The sequence below is a fragment of the Amblyomma americanum genome, chromosome 6 (genome assembly GCF_052857255.1).
Source record: "Amblyomma americanum isolate KBUSLIRL-KWMA chromosome 6, ASM5285725v1, whole genome shotgun sequence".
In the NCBI taxonomy this organism is placed as follows: domain Eukaryota; kingdom Metazoa; phylum Arthropoda; class Arachnida; order Ixodida; family Ixodidae; genus Amblyomma; species Amblyomma americanum.
Window position 1 is genome coordinate 123,469,939 of NC_135502.1, and position 26,070 is coordinate 123,496,008.

At 47.8% G+C, this 26,070-nt stretch overlaps 1 protein-coding gene across 1 annotated transcript; it reads right to left on the bottom strand.

Moving 5' to 3' along the window:
- Window positions 1–480: 480 nt before the first annotated feature.
- Window positions 481–23,725, bottom strand: LOC144095494 (putative defense protein Hdd11-like). Its single transcript, XM_077629217.1, has 2 exons — window positions 23,524–23,725; window positions 481–695 (listed from the first exon to the last, which is right to left on the bottom strand). The coding sequence occupies exons 1-2, from the start codon at window positions 23,723–23,725 to the stop codon at window positions 481–483; spliced, it is 417 nt and encodes a 138-aa protein (XP_077485343.1).
- Window positions 23,726–26,070: the final 2,345 nt, after the last annotated feature.

The window sequence follows — 26,070 nt, forward strand, 5'->3', positions numbered from 1 at the left end:
GAAAGTAGTGGAAGAGGAGGTCATCTCATTTCAATATCGTTTTGCAGCTACATTTTGAAAGAATAAAATTCTGTAAAGTTCATAGGTTTTATATCCTACTGTAAAATAACTGAGTGAGAAAATTGTTAAGCACTTTTCGGACGAACCCTAGCACTACTGAAGGCAGTGGAAGAGAAACTTTCATGACGTATCTTGCGCAAGTACACCTAGAGAGTCCTACAACTAACCCATTAACGTGCATTCTTACAGCGTCGTCAGCTGTGCGTTTGTAAATAAAATGAAGTGAGCAATGCTGTCTGGCTTTACATGCAGGAGCAAAGCTAAGGAGCGCACAACGAACAGGAAGTAAAACAAATTTTAAATTTAGTGGAGCTTTTTATTGGTAATAAATTAAAAAAATGCTTGTCTAGAAGAACAATTCGAGAAGAAAACATAGGAACTAGAAAATCTTTAAGCTTTACTATTGCACCACAGCGCTACTCACACAAAAGTCACAGCGCCTGTTCCCGAGGGTGGGTTCCACTGCAAAGCGACTCCGGACTTGAAATTCGGGTAAGTGTGCGTAGCGAAGCCCTTGCATCCGACCACAGGTTGGCTGTCATCGAGCTCCACGAAATCGCCCGCTGCTTTGCCGCCGACTACGGCTTTGATCAGGAATCCACGAAACCTCCGCTCGGTCAGAGCAGTTAGGTTCACTGGGATGCGGAGCATTGATATTAATATAAGAAAACTGGAAATAGAGCACAAAACAGCAATTTTTTCTTCGAATGCCCCTCAACTTCAGGTTATGAAATATCGGCAAATGCGAATAGATTTTTTTTTCATTTAATTACGTGTAACAAGCACGCAAACTCCAAAATATGGGAGGATTGCTCGCATGCTGCTTTCACATTGCTGACTCTGGTGGTCATTCCACATAAAATTCAAGGAAATGCGCAATCAACACTACACATATCTTCGCGCCAGTTCTCTATACTTGCTTATTGCGCAATTGCTTTCGAGGTGTCATGCTGCTTGGCGTCGACGCTCGAAAGGGTATCACACACTTAGTTCATTTCTTTTCAGCAAAGAAACAAAGCAACGTTGTCAACTTTTTCGAACACAAAAAGCTGCCTTTTATTGCTGTAGCCGAAAACTCAGCAAAGAGGCGACGTTTCATGTCGTTTTCGCAGAAAATGATGAATGATGTAACGTTAATGTATTGTGACAGTTTCGGAAACGGGATGGGAAAGTGGTGGCTGAAAGCGGCTAAATGCATCCGGCGTTAAAGGGGCTCTGAAACACCTTCCGAGTAGAGCACACCAACTCGATCAATCACTGCACTTTGTTGTCATGAAAACCTGAGCCAAATTATACACCTCTACATGCAGCAGAGGACCCACAGTCACGCGCAAAAGTTTGCGAGGGCGACTTTTTCATGCTCGCCCTCCACTGTCGCACGCACCTACGTATACCAGTTGAGAGGTGGCTATTCATTAGATTCTTTCAAAAGCATGCCAGCAACCGTGGATGCGGCCAATAAGCCGCGTAGTTCCGGCGGGTAAGGAAGCTCCGCCATCGGAGGTGCGGTCGGTGGAGAAGCGCTGACCTTCGAGCGCGAAAAACAGACGATAGGACTAGGCAAAGCTCGAAGATGCTGAAGTTAAAATTTTGACGGCAGATAACTCAGGCTTTACAAAGCGCATTTAAAATATTCTTGCTGGACAATATTCGTGAAGCGGCGTGCTTTAACATCCAAGGCGTACCGCAACTTTATCATAGTCCCTTTAATGTCTATGCAGTTTTAATAACCTCAGAGTGCTAACCGTTACCACGCAACGGAAAGAGCTTAATACACCACTTTAAACAATAACGTGGCGTCAACTTCCAATTGTTTTAAGTGTAAAGTTGCAGTGTGCCCTAATTTAAAAATTTTGGCAAGATTATTTTGCGGTTAGTCGGGCCCGCAGCTTAGACGTTAAGTAAAAATAAGCAGCACGAAAATAACAGTGAATGTAATTATATCGGCAGGTGAGCTTTAGTCCACTTTGCTCGCATTGTGCACGTTATGTGCACGTTGTGTATCAAAACGTACATATCAACATTTTTTCCACTTTTATTGGACTGCTTAAGATTCAGTATAAGGGCATATATGCATTTTAGTTTTCATAATAGGGCGTTATAAGCTGGACTCATGATTTTTTAATAATTATATTGATCATGTATGAACGACTCCTTGTTTTGAAATTTCAAGCAATCTCGCTAAAGCGGAACACATACGCAGACATACAAAGCCTATTCGACGCTATAAGAGTAAATTTTGGCAAGACACCACTGTTTCAAAGCGCCTAGCTGAGGGAATGATTGGGTGGCTTTCATAATCTTTAATCCTTTCGTTTCATTGTTAGGGCGCAACGCAGTGCTTAAAAGTTATATCGACCCCTGCAGACATCTCATTGATATATTGACCCCATGGTTATGAACAGAGGGTATAAAATGGCAATCAATATATTGCAGTACATTTGGTAAGCAAGAAAGCAAAGGATATAACAATAACATAAACCAACACTCCAAGAGAAAAATAAAAACATCTAAAAGGTCATTCATGTTTAAACATATGTGGGTACTTACAAAGCACAACTACAATGGTGTGGCAGGAAACAAAAAAAAACATTTTTTGAATGCTTCAAAATTTTCTCTCCTAGAGCAGTGTCGAAGCACAGTTCTGCTGGTTGATGGTGTATGTATAAAGCTAAAACAGTTTATTGCAAATGCATCCACAAATCACGCTGTATTTTCATGATGTGCTTTATATAACGCTTACATTCACGCGTAGGCTATGCATCATTTGAATAAAGCACTGCAGCGTAACACTTAAAATAGAGGACACAGAGACAAGTCTCGCAGCCGCGTACCTGGTACAAATATCTCAGAGAAAAACAGTTAAAACGGCCCGGAGTAGGAGGAATGATTTATTATCCGTGGGAATTTTATTTCTTTGTGCTCCGGGCTGTTTAACTGTTTGTCATTGGATGTTATGTAGCAAGTCATGCTTCCGTTTCTTTTCTTTGTCGTTTTTTTCAGCGTTGTCGTGTAGTACTTTAGTCATGGGTCACCAAGTAACACGTACGCGTCCTCACCCGAGTATACATGCCCTACATATGGACCTCCTGCATGCTTGTAAACAAACGAGGTGGCGCTACAGTCGCTAGCGAGCTCGTGGTAGGCAAAAGGTCGGGGAGTGGCGTCGCGGATAGGTGTTGAGCGCGGGTTTTAAAGGCTTGTAGGCGCGTTTCCAGTTTCTGCGAATCATAGCAATGGTCGATGCTTCCAACTTAGTAATTTGTCGACGTACACGAGCTCGCATTGTCCACGTGCGGCCTATAAAGAGAAATAGTTTGCCACTGTGTATTGTATATATGGTTAGTAGTAAACATGTAGAAAGCGTTCCTGCCGTTTATTTATACGCTAGGTATTGAATAAAACAAGTTTTGACACTCTGCACTAGCCGGAATGATTTTACTTCGGGACAGTAGTGAGGGGAAGTGCTGGGGTTGTTTCGTCGGAGCAGACATGCGCTCATCGTATGCTGACATACGTACGTGTCGCGCTGCGCGAAAAGTGGGGACAGCGTCGTGTCCCCGATCTCCTGTCTCGCTTAGCGCTGTTTTTAGCCGCATGACCACGCACCAGCCAGGCCGACTTGTCCTCTTGTTAAGCTGGTCGATTTGGTGAAAATTTTTTATTTCTAGAATTGTTTTCTTTCCTAGCACTGAAGTCTAGTTTCGTGACGAAAAATTGTAGCAAAATATTGAGTACAGATTTATAAATTACGTTTTTTAGAACTGTGGTCGTCAGAAATTGTGAGGTAATTTTTTTGATTTCAGTGCCGCATTTCATTGACCAAAGCGAAAGCGAAGATGCCATAAACGAAGGAATAAACTTTAAGGTTCGTTTTCTGACCTCTCATATTTTCTGCGACTGGATCACTCACCTTCGTAATTCGCATGAAAATCAAATAATTCCATTTGTCGCAAACTATTCCTGAGACGTTGAGGAGCGTAATAAATCTCTAGATTTTTTCCCCTACACGTGCAGTATTGTGTTAGTTATTTCTTGTAAGAAACGTTTTCATGCAACTATGCATGCATAAGTACTGATCATATAGAAAAAGAACTAATCGCGTCATCATACAGAACAGGGCTTTATGTGCATGCTGGCATAAAAAAACTGCGCACTATCTACTCAATTATTTGAGACCTTGGGGGGACTTGACGACGGTGTTAATTATAATTACCCAGAACTGCACCAGGTATAGCTATATATAAAAGGAATGACTGAAACTAGCGTAGGAATTTCATATTTGCACCAAGTTTAGTTACATATCGCATGCATGAATAACGAAAACACTTTTCATGCCGCGTCCCCTCTCAATCTCGCCACGTGTCTGTTAGTAGCACGCCTGCGGCTGCTTCTTTCCAAACAAGCTTCGCGATCATGTATTACCTCATGAAACATGACACATGCATGATACAATGAAAAAGCATATGGCGTTTAGCACACTTAAGGTACGCTATTCTAAGCACACCAACGCGACCGCGCAAGATTGACACAACTTACCAGACTTCTTTCTACTCGAATGAAATAATTACGTCGTCATATCAAGAAACAGTTTCAAGTAAATATTAAATGTCACAAAACGCGCCATTACAACATGGTGTGCTATTAACAAAAAAACGCATTCCTTGGGGGCGAGTGAACCTGTCGGCGCCCCGTGCACCCCGGCTCAAGGTGATAAGTACGTGTGCAGCTACATGTTTTTTTTTCCTTGAGCACTTATCAGCCTACTATCCTGAAGTTCAGGTGAATGAACGCAGTAACTTGCATGGTATTAAGTGCATTGAGTGGCAGTGCTTATCGACTCCCAGACTTCGCGCTTTACTACCGTGGCCCAATGCCTGTTAGCCAGTTTCCGAATGCGGCATTTATGCGGCAGAAACCTATCGAGGCTAATTTAATATTTTTATGCTACTACGCGGATCCAGCAGTGACGCAGCTGGTCAATATATGCTGCTTCTGCAGTGCACAGGCTTGAAGCAGTCGCCGGTAACTGCGGCAGCTGCGGTAGGCACGGGCAAGCGGAACCTGTTTTGCCTACCATGCGAAAGTCGCTGCTAACATCAGCGCCACCGCATCTTCGTGACGTCGCGGGGTGAAGGAGGTCCTACATAGACCTCCTGCATGTTTGTAAACAAACGAGGTGGCGCTGCAGTCGCTAGCGAGCTCGTGGTAGGCAGAAGGTCGGGGAGTGGCGTCCCGGATAGGTGTTGAGCGCGGGTTTTCAGCGCTTGTAGGCGCGTTTCCAGTCTCTGCGAATCATAGCAATGGTCGATGCTTCAATCTTAGTAATTTGTTGAAGTACACGGGCTCGCGTTGGCCTCGTGCGGCCTATAAAGAGAAATAGTTTGCCACTGAATTGTATATATGATTAGTAGTAAACATGTAGAAAGCGTTCCTGCCGTTTATTTATGCGCTAGGCATTGCGTAAAACAAGTTTTGACACTCTGCCCTAGTGTCACTGCACTAGCTTTGCACTCTGCACTAGGACAATAGTGAGAGGAAGCGCTGGCCTTGTTTCGTCGGAGCAGACATGCGCTCATCGTCTGCTGACATACGTACGTGTCGCGCTGTGCTAAAAGTGGGGACAGCGTCGTGTCCCCTATCTCCTGTCTCGCTTTGCGCTGTTTCTAGCCACCAGCCAGGCCGACTTGTCCTCTTGTTAAGCTGGTCGATTTGGTTAAAATTTTGGATTTCTAGAATTATTTTCTTTCCTAGCCCTGAAGTCTAGTTTCGCGACGAAAAATTATAGCAAAATATTGAGTAAAATTTATAAATTACGCTTTTTAGAAGTGTGGTCGTCAACAATTGTGAGGTAATTTCTTTGATTTCAGTGCCGCATTTCTTCGACCAAAGCGAAAGCGAAGATGCCATAAACGATGGAATAAACTTTAAGGTTCGTTTTGTGACCTCTCACATTTTCTGCAACTGGATCACTCACCTCCGTAATTCGCATGAAAATCAAATGATTCCATTTGTCGCAAACTATTCCTGAGACGTTGAGGAGCGTAATAAATCTCTCGATTTTTTCCCTACACGTGCAGTACTGTGTTAGTTATTTCTTGTAAGAAACGTTTTCATGTAACTATGCATGAGTTGAGTTTCCCCTTCCGGTGGCGATGAGAGGAAACTACTTGAAGATGAAATCGGGGTTTCTTGATGACCCGGTGGTTCTACTCGCAAACATTCACATTACTCAAGGAAAGGAGAAGGTTAACTATTTATTTACAACATAGGTAAAAAAAAACGAGAAGAAGCAAAGCAAGGAGAAAACTATTTACATGACTAAATCGTGGATCAGACGAATTCAGCCCCCGCTCAACCCAGAGCGCTTGGTTTTAAACCCTCTGTCTCCGCCCTTAGCGGGGACAGCAACCAATAAGATAACAACGACCCATCTCGCCAATCAGTGGTTAGGGAAAGGAAAACAAGGTCCGCCCACTGATCAGAGATTGGGGAAAAAGTACTGATTAAACATTTGGGAAAGGAGAGGTTGCAATCAAATAGACAAACAACACAAATGCGACTTCCATTCCCACGCCACCCACGGCACCACAGACGCTAGAAACATGTGCCGACGAGGCGATGACTCAGGTTGTTGACAGCAACAAAGAGAACACAGTCGTTAAGGGAAGTAGACAGTCGTTACAGGAATAGTGGGCTTCCGGTCACTCGGCTAATATCTCGTGCGCCCCCGAAACCTCGTCAACCCCTTAACAACCACATGTCGTTAGCTGTACTTGGTTCGCGTTTTTCCCGGCGGGTCATCCCCGTGACGGCGCGGCGTAAACGAGGACGTCCGCTGCACAAAGGGGCGGCAGGGATGGGACGGGCCCCTTTGTTGGGGACTTCCGACCCCGCTGGAGCAGCTTTCCTTGCGAACACAAGATCAACGAGTTCGCGGAATGGTCAGCGAACTCCACACCTCCCAACCAAGAATGTCACGCGGACACTTGCTGTCAGTGTGACATTAAAGTCCGTCCACAAGGTTCCAAGCAGCACTGGGCACACACACACATACACAGCCTCAATTCGTTCCGTGCACACAAGGTTCGGACACCAATTTGCACGTTCCAGAACCTGCCATGTCCGTTCTCTGATGTCTAACTGCCAAACTAGCCTTCACTTCCACCCGTGACTACCGCAGTAAGCTAACTAGTTACCCTAAAAAAATTACACCTACTATTTAATCACTCGTTTGCGGCTATAGCAGAGGAAACTGAAGCAAACACACATCAAAGCATTATCCTAATGTCATTGTTCCTGGCATTCTAGACGAGAGAGCGCATCAGCGCACTTGTTTATTGACCCTTTAATATGCACAACCTCTAGGTCATACTTTTGTAATGCAAGCGACCAACGCATCAACCGCGCACTAGTGGGCGCTGAACGGGTCAGGTACGTGAGCGGGTTGTGGTCTGTTGCGACCTTCACTTTAACCCCAAATATCCAAGTATCCAGTTTCCCCAGTGACCACACGACTGCAAAAGCTTCTCTTTCGATTGCCGACCATTTGGTCTGAGCAGGGGTCAATTTCTTGCTCAGAAATGCAATCGGCTTCTGTTCCCCCTCAACAGACTGCGACAGACATGCTCCCATTGCCACCTCCGAGGCATCCGTTGTGAGAAGGAACTCCTGGTTTTGATCAGGTGCGACCAGCTTCGGCAACAACGCCAGTACCCTTTTCACCTCACCAAACGCTTCCTCGGCCTTCTCATTCCAGGGAATGACATTCGGGACCCGCTTGTTGGTGAGGTCCGTCAATGGGCGAACTACCTTTGAATACTCCGGTACATATTCTCGGTAGTAGTTAAAGAGGCCCAATACGCTACGCAGCTCCTTCTTTGTTTTGAGTGCTTTCAGTTTTTTGATCGCGCTTACTCTCTCTGGGTCGGGAGCATGCTTGCCTGATCCTACTACATGGCCTAGGTATTTTACCGTTCTCTGCGCAAACTTGCATTTCGCAGCATTTGCCGTTAAGCCTACTTCTCTCAGAGTCTCAAGTACTGCCTGTAGGTGTTTGATGTGCTCCTCCCAGGTTGCCGAAAAGATGGCGATGTCGTCAATGTATGCCATTGCATAGAAGGAATGTTCTTGTAGGATTTCGTTCATAATCCTCTGAAACGTTGCTGCCGAGTTTCGCAACCCGTACGGCATTACCTTCCATGCATAGAGTCCTTGAGGTGTTGCAAACGCGGTAAGACGCTGCGACTTTTTGTCTAAGGCGATCTGCCAGTATCCGCGAGTCATGTCCAATACCGATATGTAGCTGGCACTTGCCACTTCGTAGAGCATCTCAGTCATATTAGCCATAGGGAAGCTGTCTGATTCAGTAACTGCATTCAATTTTCGGAAATCAATACACATCCTTACTGACCCATCCTTTTTGGCTACGCATACAACTGGATGTGCGTACGAGCTGTCAACTGGATAGACGAAGTCCCATTCTAGTAGTTGTGCTACCTGACGCTCTATCTCCTTTCTGAATGCGAAAGGTACCTTATACAGGTGTGACCTTTCTTGCTTGGTGTTGGGAAGCAGCGTTATTTTGTGGCAGCCCACTTTGCATCGACCTGGCCGCTCGGAAAAAACTTCAGATGCCCCCGTTATGACTTCACCAAGCTCAAGACTTTGTTGCTGCGTCAACGCTTTATCTGAAATCTCGAACTTTAGGGATTGGTTCCGCATTCCCCGATGTGGAGTCTCATACACCTCACCAAACTCGCTGTCCGAGTCGAAGACAACTCCCACATTCTGGGTTCGTGCCACGTAGGGTCGCAGCCTATTTGCATGCACCCATCTGTTTCCCTCGTCAGTGTCAAGAACAAAGCTGTTATCTCTCTTCCTTTCCTTTATAACAGCTGGTCCGCGCCACTTCAGCTGTAGTTTACCCACCTGGCCGCTTTCTAGTATGATGACTTTATCCCCTTCTCTGAACTCTTTTGGTCTGGCCCTAAGGTTGTATTTGGCTGCATACGACCTCTGTATGGCCTCTGCCCTTTCGTCAACCCTTTTCGCGGCGTCATTCATCCGTTCCCTCAGCTCGAGCAGATATTGAGCGGCTGGTTTATTCAGTCCCGTCGGCGGAGTCCACTCACCAGTCCACGTTTTGTGGAGGATATTGAGTGGTCCATGTGGCGCCCGCCCGAACATTAGTTCAAATGGTGATTTGCCCGTTACGTCATGCGGTACCTCCCTGTATGCCCAAAGCATGCATGGAATGTGCCGGTCCCATTCTCTCTGATGATCATGTACGACATGTCGAATCATAGCCTTAAATGTTCCGTTCCACCTTTCCACAATCCCGTTACTCTGAGGGTGTTCCGGAGTGGAAAACCGCATCTGCACCCCCAGCCTCTGCATGAATTCTTGAGTTAATTTGGACACAAAGTTGGTTCCTTGGTCACAGCAAATAAGTTCAGGAGTCCCATACCTAGTGAAAATCTCTATTAGTGCCTGGCATGTAGCCTTGGCTGTCAGATTTTTGAGTGGTATCACTTCTGCCCATCTCGTACACAAATCAACGACGCTCAGCGCATAGCGGTGTCCCCGTGCTGACCCGGGTTCAAGTGGTCCTATACAATCGAGGAACACTACCTGAAAAGGTGTCTCTGGTCTAGTTAGCGGTGTTATCGGCACTCGATCTCGAACAGTCGTACGTGAAAACACTTGGCACGTATGACAGCTGCGGCAGTGCTCCTTCACGTCAATTACCATCGTTGGCCAAAAGAACGCACTTCTAAGCCTCTGCTTGGTTTTCTTTTCTGAAAAATGCCCTCCACTCGGTCTGTCGTGCGCCAGTTCGAGCACTTCACGTCTTCGCGGTTCTGGCAGCACTAGCTGTTTGTATAACCTTCCATCAATCTTTTCTTCATGGAAAAGCATCTCCTTCTGCACTACCATCCCATGACTACCTTCTCTTGCCTGTCTCCATGCTTCTCTCAACGATAGATCGTCTCGCTGCTCCAGTTTGAAGTCTCGAACCCTCGACGTAGTTTCTGCCACTACTTCTTCCTGACCTACTGCAAAAGCTGGCACAACTATTGGCTCTGCATTCTCGTTTTCCTCGAAATCGAGTGTAATCTCTGTTTTGTCCTCTTCCAATCCATGTGCCGTGTTTACCTCTCGTTCAAGAACAGCTCTCTCTTCAGCCACTGCCACCTGCTGCTTTTCCATCCCTTCTAGCATTGCATGCGTTTCGGGTGTGAGCAACGCACCTACACCTTCGGCTAGTTCTGCGGTGACTGCACATAGTATTGGCAACTGCTGATTGACTGTTTCTTCTTTCGGTACTAAAGACATAGGAACATATATTAAGTCTGCCTCCACGATCTGTCCAAAAGCACCCCTCAGTTTTATTTTACCGGAACAGTCATTTCGACACGATAGAGGCACCGTCTCTGCCCTTAACACTGTTATCTCCGCCCCTGAATCTACACAAGCTTCTGCCTGGTTATCTCCGATTTGTAACCTTACCCTGGTAAGAGAGTGAGATTTACTCAATTGCTCAAGTTTAGCCGTCCTCTCCCGTTCGGATTCTAGCTTATCAGGAACCAACATTTGAGCTCGTGCTACTAGCTCGCTCGCGTCCTTCTTAGACTCTGTTGCGTCCGGTCTTTGCTGTGCACTTGGGCAGTGAATAGAGATGTGCCCATATTTCTTGCAGCGAAAGCACTTCGGCCCTGCGTGTCGATTTTTACCTCCGGAGTTAGGGCTTAGGATTGGCGTCCGTCTTTCCCGTTTCTCCCCACCTTGATGTGGTGGTTTAACACCTTCGAACCGCTCCCTCGGTTTGCCTACCCGTCGACTTTCCTCGAACGTCTCCGCTAATCCGGCAATCTCATCGGCCGTAAGCCAGTTCCGGTTCTCATTTTGCATGACATATGTCCTCACTTCGTCTGGCAGCACTTGTTTGAAACGATCTGCTATCATTAAGTCTTTCAAATCCTCTAGACTTTCAACCTCTCGGCTATTCACATAGTACATGAACATTGTCTCGAGCTTGGTCGCTACCTGATGCCACGAGTCACCTTGCTCCTTACGTACCGCCATGAACAATCGTTTGTACTCATTCGGAGTCATTTTGAGCTCTTTTAGAACCCTTTCCTTAAGCTCCTCGTATGGCATTACCGTTCCGTTGGACTCGCTAGCCACAAATGCCCTCGTTTTCTCAGTCAGAAATGGCAATAGGATAGCCCCGCAACTTTCTTTAGGAATCTTAAGGGTCTCTATCATTGTGTCTACGCTTCTGAACCATGCGGGCACTAATGGGTCTTTTTCTGGCATAGGAGCCAGCACCGCTCTCAGTTCTTTTGCGTACTCGCCCAACTTTGGACCTGACCGCTGTCCATGCTGCGCATCCAGTTGCGGTGGAAGGTGCCTTTGCGTCAATTTTATTTTTTCCAGTTCAATTTGAAGCTTCAATTTTTCAATTTCGAACACTTGAACCTTCTGCTCTTTTTCCATTAGCAAAGCTTGCGTCATATTTCCCAGTGCCCGTTCTGTCATTAGCACCGATTCTGATGACACGAGTTGCTCAACAGGCTCTAGACCATTCCCCCTCGCGGCATCCATCTCTGCATCAGACATTTTAGTGCTACCCTATAGCGAACGACTACTACACAGACATGGCAGTTTCGGAGAAAGCAAACAGGTGTCCTACCTCTTTCGATGCTCCGACGACCGCAGCGCTGTCAATCTCAGCGTGATGACAGCGGGCTCCCGGGAAGGTATAGACGCCCACGAGTTGATCCTGGTCCCTCAGCAGCTCACTGCCTCGGACCTCGCTTGACTTGGTCGCTTGGTTCTCAACCTTTTCGATGTGGACGCTGGGTTCTTTTCAGCTGCTCGCTGACTCGACCCCCGATGGCTTGTCGTTGCCCGGCTCCTTCAGCTCCTCGCTGACTTGAGCCTCCGACGTCCTCTCGAACTCGACCCGTGACCTGAAGCTCTCTACGTCGTCTTTCGACGCAGCTTCACGTTTTCTCCTTTAGGACAAACAGCTTGTCCACCGACTTGTTCTTCTCACCTTCCGTCCAATGCCTTGAGTAGAAAGAAGTTGCGATCCTGTGTCGACTGCGCCAGTTGAGTTTCCCCTTCCGGTGGCGATGAGAGGAAACTACTTGAAGATGAAATCGGGGTTTCTTGATGACCCGGTGGTTCTACTCGCAAACATTCACATTACTCAAGGAAAGGAGAAGGTTAACTATTTATTTACAACATAGGTAAAAAAAAACGAGAAGAAGCAAAGCAAGGAGAAAACTATTTACATGACTAAATCGTGGATCAGACGAATTCAGCCCCCGCTCAACCCAGAGCGCTTGGTTTTAAACCCTCTGTCTCCGCCCTTAGCGGGGACAGCAACCAATAAGATAACAACGACTCATCTCGCCAATCAGTGGTTAGGGAAAGGAAAACAAGGTCCGCCCACTGATCAGAGATTGGGGAAAAAGTACTGATTAAACATTTGGGAAAGGAGAGGTTGCAATCAAATAGACAAACAACACAAATGCGACTTCCGTTCCCACGCCACCCACGGCACCACAGACGCTAGAAACATGTGCCGATGAGGCGATGACTCAGGTTGTTGACAGCAACAAAGAGAACACAGTCGTTAAGGGAAGTAGACAGTCGTTACAGGAATAGTGGGCTTCCGGTCACTCGGCTAATATCTCGTGCGCCCCCGAAACCTCGTCAACCCCTTAACAACCACATGTCGTTAGCTGTACTTGGTTCGCGTTTTTCCCGGCGGGTCATCCCCGTGACGGCGCGGCGTAAACGAGGACGTCCGCTGCACAAAGGGGCGGCAGGGATGGGACGGGCCCCTTTGTTGGGGACTTCCGACCCCGCTGGAGCAGCTTTCCTTGCGAACACAAGATCAACGAGTTCGCGGAATGGTCAGCGAACTCCACAGCATGCATAAGTAGTGATCATATAGAAAAAGAACTAATCACGTCATCGTACAGAACAGGGCTTTATGTACATGCTGGCATTAAAAAGCTGCGCACTATCTACTCAATTATTTGAGACCTTGGGAGGACTTGACGACGGTGTTAATTATAATTACCCAGAACTGCACCATGTATAGCTATAAATAAAAGGAATTACTGAAACTAGCGTAGGAATTTCATATTTGCACCAAGTTTAGTTAATATCGCATGCATGAATAACGAAAACACTTTTCATTGCCGCGTCGATCCCCTCTCAATCTCGCCACATGTCTGTTAGTAGCACGCCTGCGGCTGCTTCTTTCCAAACAAGCTTCGCGATCATGTACTACCTCATGAAACATGACACATGCATGATGCAATGAAAAAACATATGGCGTTTAGCACACTTAAGGTACGCTATTCTAAGCACACCAACGCGACCGCGCAAGATTGACACAACTTACCAGACTTCTTTCTACTCGAATGAAATAATTACGTCGTCATATCAAGAAACAGTTTGAAGTAAATATTAAATGTCATAAAACGCGCCATTAAAACATGGTCTGCTATTAACAAAAAAAAACGCATTCCTTGGGGGCGAGTGAACCTGTCGGCGCCCCGTGCACTCCGGCACAAGGTGATAAGTACGTGTGCAGCTGCATATGTCTTTTTTTTTCCTTGAGCAATTATCAGCCTACTATCCTGAAGTTCAGGTGAATGAACGCTGTAACTTGCATGCTATTAAGTGCATTGAGTGGCAGTGCCTATCGACTCCCAGACTTCGCGCTTTACTACCGTGGCCCAATGCCTGTTAGCCAGTTTCCGAATGCGGCATTTATGCGCGAGAAACCTATCGAGGCTAATTTAATATTTTTTTATGCTACTACGCGGATCCAGCAGTGACGCAGCTGGTCAATACATGCTGCTTCTACAGTGCACAGGCTTGAAGCAGCCGCCGGTAGCTGCGGCAGCTGCGGTAGGCACGGGCAAGCGGAACCTGTTTTGCCTACCAAGCGAAAGTCGCTGCTAACATCAGCGCCACCGCATCTTCGTGACGTCGCGGGGTGAAGGAGGTCCATAAGCGACGTAGGAATGAGCAAAGTGAGATTTTGTTAAATTATTTCAAGACAGGCCCACAGCCCTGCAATGGTTAAACGTGAACGTGAGATCTAAATAGCATCGGAGCTCCAGCTTCAAATGCTCATATAAGATGAGGGTTTAAACTTCCCGATGCTTAACGTGGGTATTTAGGATGCACGCAGTATTAGGCGCTCCTGGTTTGTTTCAATCACCTGCGGTCATTGAATATGCTCAAACTTCCAACCGCACGCGGTCATATTTAATTCTGCCCACGCCGAAGTGCTGCCGCCATTCGCCCCGATTTTACTATCTGATTTTACCACAGCAGCGGTGCAAGAAAATGACTGCATCACACTCAAAGTGGTGGAGATAATTCATTATGTGAAGTTGAAGCGAAATTTCGAAACCATATCAAGGAAATTGGCATTCTACCTAACCTTTTCGTTTTTCTGTCTACTCCTTAACTATGCACATCATATTTGCCGGGTAGCCAACCAGCCAATAAACTGTGTTGGTTTTATTGCCCTTCCTTATACTGCTTACTGTTCTTTCTCATTTTCGCGAAGTGTTTGCCCTTTAACCTAGTCAATGGAAAGCAGCGTTTCCAAAATAAATAGAATCGGCGACTAAATGCTCTTCCCGGACCCACGCCCTGCAGTGACGCTTCAGAAAAACGTCCAATGGCGGTATAAATGTTGCGTTGCGAGTACCTTGCATGTTTGAAAAGGAGTCTGCTCTAATTATTGTGCGAAGAGGAATGTATTCTTAATAGAGAGGAAGCGTGCAAAGATGGGAAAAAGAAGTAAGCTGCACTAGTCTGCTCTTTCATCCCCTCTGTTTCACGTGCCTTCTCTGCGGTCTTCGACTCGGTAGTATCGATTCAACTAGCTGGTTCTAGTACCCTATTTAATATTGGATGTCGCTTTGGTTTAACGTTTCTTTAACAACTCTCTCTTTTTCATTTGAAGGTGAAAAGAATATAAAATAGAATAAAATAGGAATAAGTATGCAAGGGAAAAACATACTGGCACCCATTATTATTGCGCTTTGTTCAAAATTCCTAACCGTGCCTATTACGCATGCCATAAAGACAATAAGGAAACTACAGACTAGCCACTGCCTGCAGTAAACACAGGCTAACTTACAGATAAGCTGGGGAGACGACCAAAGGCTGAAACGAGATCAAACAGTAATACTGTCACGCGCTCTCACAAAGATCTTGTATGGTATACCTTGCAAAATCACTTTAGAGCTTCAGTTGATGCCTTGTTGACCTCTTGTTGAACCAACTGGAAGCCAACATGAACCCTATGTATGTTGAGCCTACTCACCATCTGCTAAACAAAATTTTGGTTGGTTACACTCAGCATAGACTATATCGGAGAATTCTAGTTTATTTTCAGCTTTAACAGCTTTTGCAAACATACAAATCGTAAATGTAGGTCCATAGGTCCATTAGCCGGAACATGGCAATGGACTCCTTTCAGAAATTATTCGATAGGGCAAATACTCATCCGCGTTGCATACTTGGGTAGATTAGGTGTACGATCTCACATAAATGGCAAGTGACGCGAAAACCCAATATGTTGTGACAGTTATAAATACTGTGTTGTGACAGTTATAAATACTGTGGAACATGACAATGTTCTGTGCTAACACGTGGCATGATCAAATTGTTCATAATGAGCGGGTTTCTCTAATACAGAAACTATCTTGCTTCTTGTATATTGCCACAGTGTTAGCCATTTACTGGCGCCGGCATGTGGTGGGACAGCACCCGCTGGTCTTCTTTGTCTTCCCCAGCTCGTGCGTCCGTTCACTGAGTGTGTCTGCCTGGCTAGTCTTGGTGTGCCCTTCTGCCCTTTCTGCCGGCTTTCGGTGACATTTTGTTGCAGGCGTTGGGTGCTTTCCCAATGCACGAATAGCTCCCTGGAGCCTTCGACGACGCCCAGCTACACCCCGTGGACACGACACCTGTCCACAAGGTAAGCCTCCACTTGCGAGGCTTAGATCCTGAGTACAGACCCCTGACGGCACCACGCCGCGCAATGACGTCCACTACGGCAAGCCAGCGCGCCCAGAATTCCGCCAGTTACCCACCGCTGCTTCTTCATGTGCCTCCAACTTCCACGTCGTTTCGTGGCGACAAGTTCGAAGACGTGGAAGACTGGTTGCCCAGCTACGACCGAGTCGCTGCGTTTAATCTGCGGAACGAGTACCGCAATCTCCGCAATGTCTATTTTGCCCTAGAAGACTCCGCCAAGACGTGGTTTGAAAACCACGAGTCCGCTATGCCCACCTAGCGAGACTTCCGGCGACAGTTGCTCTACACCTTCGGCAGCAACAAACGGAAGGAGAGAGCTGAAGTTGTCCTGCAGTCCCGAGCGCAGCGGCCAAATGAGAGCGTCGCCATGTTCGTAGTAGACATGACGCGGCTCTTCAACCGCTCAGATCCTACCATGTCCAGAACGAAGAATGTGCGTCATCTTATGCGAGGAGTGAAAGAGAAGCTTTTCGTAGGACTTGTGCGCGACTCTCCTAGCACAGTGGTTGACTTTGCTCGGGAGTCGACGACTATGGAGTGCGCCTTGCAGAAGAGGTCCGCGCATTACGGCCGTCCGACGAATATAACTTCTATGGACGACATGCCGCTGCTTGGCACCGAGAGTGAAGCCTTTCGTGAGCTTGTCAGGAGTATTGTTCGCGAGGAGCTACAGAAGCTTCGCCCTGTCGAGCAACACCCGGGTGTCGGAACCATCTCGGGTGTCATTCGCGACGAAGTCCGTCGAGCGGTGCAGCCAATGGCCTGTCCCCAGCCGCTGCCTAAGCCTGCCTGTCATGACGTACAGAGAAGCGTTGCGCAGCTCTGCGCCAGCACCACCGTTGTTTTACTTCCCTGCACCTTCTGCACCGCATCAACGCTTTTCGACTTCGCCTGCCCTCTCCGACGCACGCCAACCCCCAGAAAAGCACACGCGTGGCGCACATCGAACAACCGGCCCCTCTGCTTCCACTGCGGGCAAGCCGGCCACACACTTCACCACTGACCGTATCGTCGAATAGGCCTGCGAGGGTTTTCACCAGACGCAAGCCGGCCATGCTATGGTGAACGACCCCGTGACATCGAGCACTACCTGTCGGCCAGCACCCGTCCACGTCACCGCTGCCCCGTCGATTCTCTTCCCCAGGCCGCCAGCCGTCCATCCGGCAGTCCCGTAGTCCACGCCGGGAAAACTGAAAACGGCGACCTCTGAGGTTAGGGCCGCTGTTGCTCCGCAATTCGAACAAGATCCTCCGCTCGCCGACTTGACCCTTCAACCCGATCTTCCATCCTCTGCTCCGACCACCTTCTTATGCCCAGAACAGCCTCTGCTCGACGCCCCATTTCTGCGAAAACCTCGACGCTCCACTCCGGAACCTTCCACTACGCGCGTTGCAGAAAATGAGGTTGTTTCATCCAAACTGCCGGTCCCCACTGACAACCACCATGTGACTGCCCTCGTGGATACCGGCGCAGATTTCTCAGTTATGAGTCGCGGTCTTGCTACCCTCTTGAAAAAAGTGCTGACACCCTGGCACGGCACACAAATTCGGACCGCTGGCGGTCACGTGGTGATGCCGCTCGGCGTCTGCACCACAAGGATTGAGATTCGCGGTATCATCTTCACTGGTTTGCTTCGCTGTGCTGACTGAGTGCTCCAAGGACCAGATCCTCGGTCTCGATTTTCTTCGCGAAAATGGGGCTGTCATCAACTTCCGCGAACTCATGGTGCCATTCTCCGCCCAATGCACCGTAGTAGACTACAGTTTGCCAGGCAGACCCGTTTTTCGCGTGTCCAATGACCACGCCACTCTACCCCCGCGTGCCAGCTTATTTGTTACGGACTGCGACAGACCCTGCGCGTCCAACAGCATCGCAGAAGCAAACTTGCCTTTACTGCTGAGCCAACAAGTCTGCATCGCACGGGGTGTTGTTGCCTTGCATAACCAGCGAACTGAGCCTCTGGCTGCGAACTTTAGCGCCGAATACCGCCACTTGGCGAAAAATATAGTCATCGCCTATTTCGATGAAATTAGCGAGCCCGGCGCCCACTCCGCGTTGTCAACGTCCAAGGACACCGCTCCAGGAGGACGTAGCCTAACAGTTAAGGCTGACGTGAACCCTGTTTTGAACACTGATCAGCATCGCCGCTTGCAAACTATCCTTGACTCTTTTCATGACTGCTTTGCGACCACCTCTAAGGTCAGGCAGACGTCCATAACGAAACATCGCATCATAGTTGATGACAGTGAGCGGTCTAATCGTCATCACCCCTGCCGAGTGTCGGCGAGAGACCGTGAGGCGATACGGCTGCTGGAGGACAAAATGTTCCGGGTTGATGTCATACAACCGTCTACAAGCCCATGAGCTTTGACCGTTGTGCTGCCCGCCAAGAAGGACGGGACACTGAGATTTTGTGTTGACTATCGAAGACTTAACATAATTACCAAAAACGAAGTTTACCCGTTAACTCAAATCGATGACTCTTTCGACCGGCTGCGTCATGCCCGCGACTTTTCTTCTCTTGACCTCCGAAGTGGGTACTGGCAGATTGTGGTAGACGAACGGGATCGCGAGAAGATAGCTTTCGTTACTCCTGACGGGTTGTACGAGTTCAAGGTGCTCCCCTTCGGCTTGTGTTCCGCTCCTGCCACCTTTCAAAGAATGATGGACACGGTCCTCGTTGGTCTCAAATGGCAGTCCTGCCTCGCCTACCTTGATGATGATGTGATTTTTTCTGCCACATACGACGAGCATCTCAAGTGCTTGAGTGCAGTATTGAAGGTCATACGATCGGTCGGCCTCTCTCTCAAACCAGAGAAATTCAACTTTGCGTTCCAAGGGCTGAAGTTCCTGGGCCATGTCGTGAGCGCTGAAGCTGTTAGCCCTGACCCCGACAAGACGGCTGCCTTCTCTGCGTTTCCGATTCCCACTGATAAGCGTGCAGTGCGCCGTTTTGTGGGTCTTTGCGCCTATTACCGATGTTTTGTACAAGACTTCTCCAGACTAGCCGAGCCTCTTACTCGCTTGACAAACGACGACAAACCTTTCATCTGGGCCCAAGAACAGCAGATGGCCTTCGACGACCTCAAGAACCGCATCCAAATTACGCCTATACTTGGCCACTTCGACGAGAAGGCGGACACCGAACTACACAACGATGCTAGCAACGTTGGTCAGGGTGCCGTCCTCGTTAAGTGGCAAGATGGTGTTGAACGCGTGATATATTATGTAAGCCGCAGTCTGTCGCGATCTGTGGCGAATTATTCTACCACGGGAAATGAGTGCCTGGCTGTGGTTTGGGTGGTAACGAAATTTCGCCCATACTTGTATGGTCACCACTTTCGAGTCGTGAGCGATCACCGCTCGCTTTGTTGGCTCGCGAACCTTAAAGACGCATAGGGGAGGTTAGCGCGTTGGAGTCTCTGCTTCCAAGAATTCGATGTTACCATCGTGTACAACGTCTGGGAACAAACACAGCGACGCAGACGGCCTATCCCGTGCTCCTCTCCCGTGCACAATTGCTTACACGGAAGACGATCCCGGTTTTTTGGCGCTTTAACCACGTCCGTCTTTGCTCAACAGCGAGATGACACCGAGCTACGTCCCCTCGTAGAGTACCTCGAAGGCCGCACGTCGTCGCCGCCCCGCTTCTTCACACGCGGGCTATCGTCGTTCTGCTTGCGGGGTGGCATCCTCTTTAAGGGAAACTGCTGTCCCACGGACACTCCGTACCTGCTCGTGGTTCCAACGGTGCTTCGAGACGAAGTTCTGCACGCATGCCACGACCTTTCTTATGGCCACCTCGGCCTTTCTCGCATGTTTGCGCGGATACGGCCGAAGTATTACTGGCCTCGGCTTGCTACAGTCGTCCAGCACTACGTTATGTTTTTCCGCGAGTGCCACCGTCGGAAGACAACGCCTGTGAAGCCGGCCGGCCTGTTGAAGCACATTGATCCGCTCGAATTCCTTTCCATCGTGTCGGCATGGACTTGCTGGGTGCATTTGCGACATCATCATTAGTCAACAGGTACATTATAGTTGCCACCGACTACCCCACCCGGTATTGAGACGAAAGCCCTTCCCTGCGGCGCCGCTGCCGAAATTGCGAACTTTTTCATCTTTAACATTGTCCTCCGTCACGGTGTCCCTGCGGTCGTTTTAATTAATCGAGGCACGACTTTTGCATCAGCCCTTACTAAGGAAGTTATGCGTCTCAGTGGCACAAGTCACCGTCGAACCACTGCCTACCATCCTCAAACAAATGCACTGACAGAGCGACTCAATAAGACCATTGTCGACATGCTTTCCATGTACGTCAACATCGACCATAAGAACTGGGACCAGATCTTGCCTTACGCCACGTTCGCATACAACACTGTTTTTCAAAAGACGACGCACTTCACGCCGTTCCGTTTGGTGCACGGTCGCGAAGCCACGACTATGATGGACGCAATGTTACTGCCAGATGTTGCACGTCCCTCCGTTGCTGGCGCTGAAGAGTTCGTTCGGCACACAGATGCCGCCCGCCAGCTAGCTAGACAGCGAAGCCGTACCCAGCAGGAAAGCGACGCTCATCGTTACAACCTTCATCACCGGGCCGTACTTTACCACCCTGGCAATCAAGTTTGGGTTTGCGCCCCAATCAGTCGGCGGGGTCGCTCCGAAAATCTTCTGCGCCGCTTGCTCGGCCCCTTCGAGGAACTGCGCAAACTTAGTCACGTTAACTACGAAATGCTCCCGCAAGAGTCAGTTCGCTCCTCTAGGCGGCATGCGGCATCTGAAATCGTTCACGTTGCCAGGATGAAGCCCTACCACGCCCGCTAAGACTTATTCTGCCAAGTACCGCGCCACAGACATTATTCCGGATTTCCGTGATTCCGCGGCATCGGGGCAATTCCCTTTGGAAGATGAGGGGCAATGCCACAGTGTTAGCCATTTAATGGCGCCGCCATGCGGTGTAACAACACCCACTGGTCTTCCTTGTCTTCCCCAGCTCGTGCGTTTGTTCTCTGAGTGTACCTGCCTGGCGAGTCATGGTGTGCCCTTCTGCCTTTTCTGCCGGCTTTTAGTGACAATATCAAGAAGTAACGTAGTACTGCAGGCAACAGCGCAGGCAACAGCGCAGGCAATTTCTGCCGCCCAGTGTGAAGCTTAATCAGCAAGCAGTGGCGTCGAGACGTCTTCAAACAGGCGTCTACCCGAACCCTATATTAATTAAACATACTATCCCGGAAAGTGATGATAACAAATGTAAGAAATACGGAGCGAGAGTTACCCCCATCCATATTATTTGAGCGTGCATACTGTCCCCAGGCAAGACCAATTAAACAGATTGTAGAGACGCCTGGGAGAGCTTGCTCCGTAGCCAGGACCCTAAGCACTAGCTCCTCGCTGTCAAACTGGCTGAAGACGCCGCCGGAATTCAAGCCCTTTCTGCCAGCTTTCAGTGACAACATGTAGTTCTCGGTTTTTGAAATCCAGTGGAAGCCCACCCATTTATATTTTTCTACCTAACTGCTACTCAGGTAACATAATGGGAAGCCTTGAATGCTTTAATTTAGTTAAGCTAAGTCTGCATGAATAGGACAAGCACTAGAGTCTAAGAAACGATTACAACATCACGCGTGCGCTAGCGTATTGTGTTCGTTTCCTTGCCTCTTCTCCATGCTCTACTCGCCCAGTCTATCGTTTCCTCTAATGAACCAACTAGCACGCAAGCGCGTTTCACTGGAGCTTTAATTCTGTTTCCGGCTTTTCTTTTGGAGGCTCTGTGAGCTGCAAATTAGCAGGGGTTGGCTGATGATGACGATAATGTGAAAAACAATGTCTTCAATGGTCGCCAGGGAAATCAAGCAGATCACGCCACATGCTCTACGTGCACGATTTCTCTTAGCATTAGCATCTTCTGTATCACTATAGCAAGTGGCCAAAGCCAGCAGGCTGTTGACCACAGTCATGCCGATTTCAAGAAAATGTTTGTCGAACGCAGTGAACACATTATTCGTTGAGTAAATTCTGTTGAGTTTTTGATGAATCGTGGCAGTCATGTCTAAGCATAACTAAATGAAATCAGGACTGACTCTGACATGTGTCGCGTAAACAGAACTCACATTATGCATATTAAGAAACCATTCAGCAGCTGTTAAGACTCCAATAAAGCGCTCAAAATTCTTTTCTTGCACAGAAAAATGTGCCAGTGGTGCAATATGCTCTTTCAGACATACATTCTTTGGGGGATTAGCACGTGCGCTCGTAAGAAGGGCACTGAATTAGTACTTTATTTCTGTTGTTTATGAATGAATCCCGGTCTTCAACTAACAGAACGTCGCATATGAAGTTATTACTTCTACTACACATAAAATAAATAAATAGTAACAATAATAACTGATAAAACTTTGCTGATCGGCAGGCCACTAGCTGCGCAGATACGGACCCCCCTGAGTAGAAGTATTTAAGGGTTAAGCTCAGTAAGACGGCACTTGAGATGAAAAGTAATGAACCCTTAGTTAGTTCCTCTTATAGCCTCGTCTGCAATATTGTTCCATGCTCTTTATCTGATACTCGCATAGGAGAGAGTGTATGTATGCATGTATTTATGTATGAGTCTATGTATTTATGTATATACACACATGTGTGTGCGTATGTGTGGAGCACTACAGAACTGGGGCTGTCAGCATCACGTGAACGTGAAATTGCAGCAAAAATATGAATATACCACCGAAAATTGCGTCTGTAGTTCGTCATCTGGTGCAATACGAATCAGTTCCAAGGAATTTGTTTTACCATACCCGAGATTCAAAATGATTTGTTGAATCACCCCCGTAATTTCAACATGTATTCAACATGAAAGCAATGCTGAAATTGTGTTGAGAATGCACAACTCTAGTACGGTGGCCACTTTTCTGTTGACATTCTACACTGCCTAAACAATCTACCAACCCTATCCCTTCGTGGTCTCAACATGAATTCAAGATAGCATGTTGAGCCCGCTCAGAAGAACGTAAACACGACCTTAACGAGCATTTTTTAAGGGATATGTATATACTATTGGGCGTTTAACACGCTAAAACTGGCACATCGAATATGACAGACGCCGCAGTAGAGGGCTCCTGGTTGGTGTAGATCCTCTGCGGTTTAGTAAAGTGCACCGACCTTATACAGCACACTGATGACTTTTGGATTTTTCATCCATCGAAATCCGGCCGCCAACGCAGCGATTTAGCCACTCTACCTTGAGCTCGGCAGGCGAACGCGATCGTCGCTACCCCGACGAAGCCTGTCTTGTAGACATTTTTAACTAACCGCTCTTACTACACATGTAACACTGATGTTTGTTATGTCGTTCTTGCTGCCTCGGAAATGTAACATTCCTACCGGTTACGGGGTATCCCTCCTTGAAGTTGACGTCGCTTTGGGTGATGATGAAAGCTTCCTCGGTGGAGTCCTGTTCAACACCGTGTCGGGGCCGCATGCTACGACAGGCAGTACTCGGGGCTCCGTACGGCCTGGCAACAACGTCAGCCACAGCAAACATCATAGTACCAGTGGCGAGCATGAGGAATTTAGATGTCCACATCGTTCCTGCATGACCAGCACAAAAGAGACGCATTGGTTCAATGCGTTTTGGTCGCTCCGCGCCTTGCGCTGTGCTGAAGATTTCAGTAAGCTACAAATTTACACTTACACTGTTAACAATCATGTAATGCTTAGTTCCAGTTAGTAGTAAGTGACATAGTAGTGAATTAAGACGGCGATTTGGGCAACTTGGCACTGTGCCAGGCCTCTTAAATTTACCGCTCTCGGGCAGCCAGCTGGCTGCCAGAAATTTGGCCCCTAACAGGAAAGCGCATCATGGTCACATGGGCTGGCGGTCACCGGAACCAGGCTGCGGCAATCACGGCGGCAAGACAGCCACGGATCACGGAGGGACGGCATATGCTCTTCGTATGCCTTTTACGTTGTGCTGCGTCTCGTAGTTGTGCACGCGTACTGCCGAAATAGGCTGCTTGGGATCGAAAACAAAGAACTGAAGTTACTGAGGGCTTCCACAGACTGTAGAACAAACACCTGATCGTGCTCGCACGTGTACACATCGGCGACGACAACGCTAGCGTCAAAAAGGCATTCCTCTGGTCCAGTTGGTATGAATCCATCTTTGGGCTAGAATGAAATTTGGGACCCAGCAACGTAGACAGACACATGGCCGGATCACTGGACACAAAGCTGTCCCGTGTTTCATGTGTCTGTCTACGTTGGTGGGTCCCAAAGTTCATGCTGACCCAAAGAACGCTAGCGTGTACCTTCGGCGCACCGCCCAAACAAACACAAAACCTCCTCAGAATCTCCCAGAAATATCCCATCAGGACATTTGGAATGTACCAAGGAAGAGCTCATTTTTCCCGAAGACGTCCAAAAAACGTCCCCACAACTAGCCGTGTCCAGAAAGTTGTGCGTCCAAGGGAAAGCCCCAAAAGGTTAATGCTAGATTTCTCGGCTCTGTCTCAATAAAATTATTTCTTTTTTTTCATGCAGACTCAGGCATCTAAGCGCACATATGTGCCAAATTTCAGGCGCATGTTTACGTTACAGGTGGTGTAATACATGTGTCCACTCGCGTGAATGCTTGCTGGCTAGGCCATTCAGACTTACCTGATTACATGAAATGAGCTTTAACAATGAGAAAATTTGGGCTGGTTGGTGCATAATCTTGTGACGGGAGCAGCGCAGCACGAGAGAAAGAGAGAGGCGGGACACGACGCTGAATAACAACCAGATTTTTAATGCACGTTCGTCGAATATATACATCTCGCTCGTATAAGAAGGAAAAGAAAGAAGCATGGAAAACGTATAAGATGTACACGTGGTGAAATATTAAGACATCACACGCAGATAATCAATTTCTCTGTCAGGAAGCGCTATTCAAGGTATGCAGACACATATGTCGCTCTTTGGTCGGATGTGGAAGGCTTCTTCAATCTCCCTGGTCGGTTGATCAAAATATGACAGGATGACCATTGTGTTGATAAGCTGCGGAGCGCATTCATGCTCTCTGCAATGTTTTGCTAATTCACTGCTGATGGCGCCCTTTAGGGATCTTTTGTGCTCTCGAAGCCGTTTATTCAAACAGCGCCCTGTTTGACCAATGTAGGTGCGTCCGCAAGACCGAGGTATTTCATAAACCCCGCTTTCCACACATTTCACGTTTTTCCGGTGTTCTTTCTTGCATTGATTTTTTTTCTTTCCTCGCTGTTGACTTTGGCGCACAGGCTTCTTAACTTGTTGGGTGTTTACATGAGCACTTTTACACCAGCTCTTGCTCCTACCCTTTTGAGACTGTGGGAAATGCCATTAATGCAAGGAATGACCGTGTACGCCTTCCTGTATTCTGATGTGGTTGTAACATATTTTCTGCCTCTAAGTGCTTGCAGAATCCCTACTGCAACACTGGATAGCAGTCTTGTCGGGCAACCTGCTGCGTTCAGCCGACGGTTCTGGTTGTCAAAACTGCCTTGATTTTCATGATGACAGGATCTCGTCAATGCGGCTCTCATTGCTGTTTTTTCTACCCCCCCCCCCCCCACCTAGATGATCTTGGAGTGCGCAGATGTGTAGGGGAGGAGTCTCTTCTAGCTTTGTGGTCCATATCGCCTGCATATGTGAGCGCCTAGAAAAACTAGCGTCAAGTCAAGAAATCGGATAACGTTGTTTTCTGCGAGTTCACTTGTTATTTCTAGTCCTAGTTCTTCTAGTCCTTCTAGTCCTTAGCAACAGTAGCAATGAGAGTCTCATTTACGAGATCCTGCCATCATGAAGTTCAAGGCAGTTTTGACGCCCAGAACAGTCGGCTGAAAGCAGCAGGTTACCCGACGAGACTGCTATCCAGTGTCGCAGAAGGGATTGTGCAAGCATTTAGAGGCAGAA